At 43.5% G+C, this 5,585-nt stretch overlaps 1 protein-coding gene across 1 annotated transcript; it reads right to left on the bottom strand.

Moving 5' to 3' along the window:
• Window positions 1–262: 262 nt before the first annotated feature.
• Window positions 263–939, bottom strand: LOC123405408. Its single transcript, XM_045099102.1, has 2 exons — window positions 790–939; window positions 263–685 (listed from the first exon to the last, which is right to left on the bottom strand). Exons 1-2 carry the CDS (start codon window positions 850–852, stop codon window positions 434–436), a joined length of 315 nt encoding a protein of 104 aa, XP_044955037.1. The 5' UTR covers window positions 853–939; the 3' UTR covers window positions 263–433.
• Window positions 940–5,585: the final 4,646 nt, after the last annotated feature.

Here is a 5,585-nt window from a genome sequence, read left to right as displayed (position 1 = left end):
GAAAACCAATTAAAATAATATATTTTTTATAAAAAATTACACTGTTGGACCATCTGTCATGTTGAGCTGGATCCGCAACTGGATGATATAGGTGACTGAATAATTTTTTATTTTATTTTTCTGACTGAATCATTTGAATTCGCTTAATTCATACTTTTATAGTATAAGTAGCAGTAGAAGATAGTAGATAGACGATCACGACGACCGATGAAGGCTGGGGTAATCCTCCTTTTCGAAAAAAAACAACGATCATTACGGAAGATTTCAATCAATCGATCTCCTTTCACACAGAAATATTATCAGTCCTCTTACAGAAACTCTCTCATCAATCAACGGCCGGAAATGCATCAGAATCGTGCTGTCCGGCTTCTAGTCCGGCTGTCTTTTTCAAAATACTAATGCGGTATTATTATTTTGGCCTCATCTAGCTAAGTCAACACACATCCCTCTGTATAGTCTGTGCTGAAGAACTGGCAGGGCGTCTATGGACGGCATTTCGCGTGGCAATGGTGCACCGACCCAAAGCAAGTCCCACTGAAGTCACAGCACCAGCAGTTATTGCCTCGATAGCCACCTCCGCAGAAGCTGGGCTTACACAAGTTGAGGCTGCTCTTGTCGGCGCCGTCTCCGATCTCGGCAACAACCGGAAGACGGCCGCCTTCGCCTGATCTCCGCACCTCACGACCTGCACCGAGAAGAGCAATGCACTGCGTCAGATATGTGCTTAAAACGGCGACGATGGCCATCAGTTATATTACCAACTTACACAAATTATATGTATGCACTTACATTCTGCGGATAACGCCTGGCATAGAACGAAGACAATGAGGAGAACCGTTGCTGCCTTTGCATTCATCTGGCTGCCCAACTTTCGCAGCATCATACAAGGATCGACCTGTGTGCACACAACTGCTCTGCTTAATCGTATCGCGTGCTATATATAGGCACAATGGCATCAGACTGAAGTAAGCATTTGTTGCTGGACTTTTGTGTGGGGGCGCTTATTTTTTGTTTACATTTTTTACTAAATAAATATGTAGCATTATGAAGTTACTCACTCCATTACATAACTAGTAATCGACGTACGCACAATGCACGTTAATATTATATATGCAATATATTAATTGCACTACATACTGATATTTTATTATTTGATAAGATCTTAATAGTATATTGGTATTGGGTAAGATATATAATTATTTGATAGTGCTGCATTCATATTGGATATGCTATTGATTAGGAGAGAATTGTGTGAGGAAAGATCTCGGCCGGATGTGCACTTGGCCATTCAATTGGGTGGCAGGACAGCGGAGTAATACGGACTGTTAGATTTAGTTTAGTGAATTAGATCGGGCGGTTGTGTTTCTCCTGTGTACACTAATATTGGTGGGTTCAGAAGAACTACAACTTGTGCTTTTATGACTAGTAGAGATAGAGATAAAGATATATATGTTTCGATATCCTCCCTTAAACAGTACATTTGTGAGAAGCAAAAAGAAAGCGATTCGTAATATTTTGCTTTTATTAATCATTAGTGATGGTATGGGAGTGATTCTCTCGGAATATCTGGGATTGTCAAGTTTACTCAATGCTGAAAATGAGTGCAAAACACACCCATCACCCCCAAGGCAGCGGGGGTTGACTCGTCATGAACCTCCCAAAACATTTCGGTAGCTTCCAGAGCCTTTCGGGACATTTTCGGAACACTTCGAAATCATTTGAAACACTTCCAAAGCCCTTCTCTCTCATTCTCCATCATCTCATAGTTCTCGTACATGATGCTAGTCATTAAGTGCATGACCCTAGCTACAAGTTTGAGAATATGTGGACATGTTTAGAACACCTTCGGGCAAATAATTATTAGCAGGGTTTGGACACTCATAGTAATTGGCACATACCAATGAAGATCTTTATCGAGCGAGCTTTTTTATGGCATATAATTCAATTTGCTTCCGATGTGTCACAAGCCGAGGCGAGCCTTTTCAGGTGTCACCGTGATCAACGTGATGACCACAATACCTAGTTATCCTTGTTACCGATAAGTACTATTTTCTCATTTCCATATTCTGATGTCCCCGTGACTAACACCTTGGTCACTATGCTTGCCAAGAAATGGTGAACATTGTAATATTGAGTGGTGCCAGAGTGTATCTCTCCATCACCGGAGGAGCGAATCCCAATCTTGACGTATCGAACACCATAACATACTTTTTTGGGGTACCCAAAAGTTACCTTTATAATCACTCAATTAAGAAGTGGTGTTTGGTAACACCAAAGTAACCATCTGATATTTGGGTATACGATATTTTCATGGGCTAAGGACACAAGTAAATGTTAACACTTTATACGAACGTACCAACAACATATTGATGACGTGATCTCACAATATTTCATAAGTTAGGTCTATCCAACATCATTGTTACCTTAACAATGTGTTCTCATTACTGTCGACATCCTTGTTACAATGACAATGTTCATCGTTGGGAAAATAAAACCATCATCAATAGATGAGTTAATCCAAAGGCTTGACTAGGGGTATGATTAGTGTTTATCTTTCCACACATGGCACATGCAAACATGTTTTCCTACGAGTCTCACAATCAAGAAACCATTACAAATATAGCACAAAGATATAAACTTAATTATGAACATGCAAATAGAATAATAACAAATTTAGTATTTCCTCTAGAGCATATTTTCAGCATGCACGTCGGTTGTCTTGGCGTCGTCCCACATCCCTTACCCTCCTTCATTCATACCAATGGCGGGCGAAACTCAAGCATCTACGAAATCTGATGCGTTTTGTGATTTTCCTTCTTGGAAAAAAATTGTATCCCTTGTCTTTTGAATGGTTCGACTGAATGAAATGTGGTGGTGGAAGAATGACGGCAATTGTGCAATCTTTTGTGTGCGGTGATATTTTATTGCATTTGGTAGGATCGGTGATAAACAACGAATAATTCTCAAAAAGTATGATGGGGATTTGATTAAGACAAATGATTAGATCTTAATGCACGTAAGTGGGGCACTTTGAGCAATTGGATGAAGCAGGCAAAGATGACAAACTGGATCAATTCCATGCCTACGGCTCGAGGAAGAAAGCAATTAAGCCCCCAAATTATGCTAACAATGAGGGCATTGCCCTTTTTATGACATGAAAACACTCTTGATGTGATCGCCAAGAATGATCAAATGAGTGCAAAATATTGGAGGCGCGTCAAAAAACGGTTCCATCATCACCTTTTCGGCATAAATCCTATGATACGCTCAAATCTCTCATAAATTGATGGTGTAGTGCTGAAAAGATGTCCAGCCGTCGCCCGGGTTGTTTGGGGCAACTGAGGAACTATCCTCCTAGTGATGCCACCATTGAAGAATATGTGAGCACTCTTGGACGGGCATCTCGTCCTCCTTAACATTGTGCTCTCTGCGTTCGTTGTCTACTCATCGATGGTTCACTCCATGCCCGCCTGGGCACGGTGGGAGACCGATGCATTACATCGTGCATGTCTATGGAAGGGGGAGGAGACTTGCCTCGGTGGCCACTGTAAGGTTGCATGGACGCAGGTTTGCCAACCACGCGAGCAAGGAGGCCTTGGGATCATCAACATTGATCACTTCGGTTCAGCGTTCCGCATATGCTGGTTGTGGAGCGAATGAGTGAAGCCAACCCGACCTTGATTGGGGCTACGACTGCTAGAAAACCTAGTGGAACACACCCTCTTTGCAGCGGCATGTCCGACAATCGTTGCCGACGGGCAACGTGCAAGGTTCTGGTTCGATGGTTGGCTCCCTGGTGGCGTGTTGTTTGTGCTCTTCTCCATGGTTGTTTGCACTGGCTGTTTGGAAGCACCTATTCGTACGCAAGGCGCTTTGGGTGCAAAATTGATAGTTGATCTTAGGGGTAGAATCACCTCTCAACTGTTGTCGGCGTTCATCGAGCTTCGGTTCACGGTTGCTATGGTTCAGCTAGTCGATGATGGAGCGGATGCGTTCCATTGGAGGTTGCATGATTCAAGTGGGTTCCCGGTCACCTCAGCCTATAGATGTTCTTCATGGGATCAACGTTGTCCCCCCTCCATTGTCAAATTTGGGAAGCATGGGCGTCGTTTCAAATGCAAGTTATTCACTTGGTTATGTGCAAATGGAAGAATCTTGACGATCGACCGTTTGATGGCAGGCAATGGCCTAACTCTTATTTATGGCGGCTGTGTCAATGGAATTTGGAGACAACTGACCACCTGCTCATCGAATGCCCTTGGTCCCAATCCCTCTGGCGGCACACATCGGTGCACTTCCATCTGCCTCAGCTGGATCTGACCTCCTGTCGTCTCGGTGACGCGGTCATGGTTTAGCTACCGGGCCTCTTTTCGGTAAGGTCCTCCACCAAACAGGCGAGCTACATTGTGATGCTCATCATGTGGCACATGGCGCGAGAGGAATGCGAGGATTTTTAACTCCGTAGACAAATTAAATGGTTGGGGTGGCCATGGATGACTTGGTATGTGAAGCCCCAAATTGGGAGTCGGGCGGTGCCCGGAATTAGTGTTGTGAGAGTAGTGCTTCAGATTTATGCAGTTCTTTTATGGGGCCGTCTTTTTCCCGTACTACTTGATGCAGTGCTAGTCGCCACATCTATGTAATTAGCGCTCTTTTGCCCTCCTTCTTTAATCCAATTAGACAGTTCTCTTGGAAAAAAGTATGTTCTAGGATGATAGCCCAAGAAAAGTATCGTCAAACAAATGCCCAAGCCCAAGGGAAAATCATTCGGCCTGCATGATAATGACAAGTGAAAAGCAAGGAATGTCGAGGCTCCAAAAAAATGTGAGATCATGGAGCTATTTCTATCCAGAGTTTGGATGACGGTAAGGAAGATGATGGTGGTGGACAATGTGGGACGATTTCTAGGAGTTCCACTTTAGCATGTAGCATTGGGCATCCCAACGAAAGGATGAGCTCGAAGGAGTCCGGAGAAAAGGAAAGGTGAAGACGATGAAATACAAGATCAACGAGTTGATGAAAAGTCAAGGAATGAATACAGAGAAGAGAAAACAAGAAAAGTTGAAGATAGAGGGAATGAAGCTACGAAAGTTTTTAAAAAAAAAGGAAGAGATGGGGTGCCTAAGCTTCAACTCGAGTGATGCAAGAGGGTCACCAAGAACCGCTATCATTGTGATATGCGATAATGCAATCTAAGATGGCATGCAGCACAAACACCCATTTTAGGAGGCAGATGCGAGATGGTACCATTCGGTGGCAATGATGCAAACACCCATTTTAGGAGGCAAATGCGAGAGGGTACCATTCGGTGGCAATGATGCATTCTGAGATGGCAAGATGGCATGGAGCACAGACACGATAATGCAATCTAAGATGGCATGGAGCACAGAAACTGATGACATTGATCTTTGCATGTCTAAGTCGAACGTGTGCATTAGCTTTTGAAATGAAATGTGTTCAATCCAGCGTGTGATAAGAAATTCGCACGCTGCTATCTGCTACTCCACAAAACGTTTTGGCGACTCCAAAAAGAGCTGTTCTACGAGCATTGGAAGCAGACACGAACCTCAACCAGACCACAAGGC

This window comes from Hordeum vulgare, chromosome 1H (assembly GCF_904849725.1).
Source record: "Hordeum vulgare subsp. vulgare chromosome 1H, MorexV3_pseudomolecules_assembly, whole genome shotgun sequence".
Lineage (NCBI taxonomy): Eukaryota > Viridiplantae > Streptophyta > Magnoliopsida > Poales > Poaceae > Hordeum > Hordeum vulgare.
Note: the sequence above shows the minus strand (reverse complement) of the source record. Positions and strands in the feature narration are given on the sequence as shown.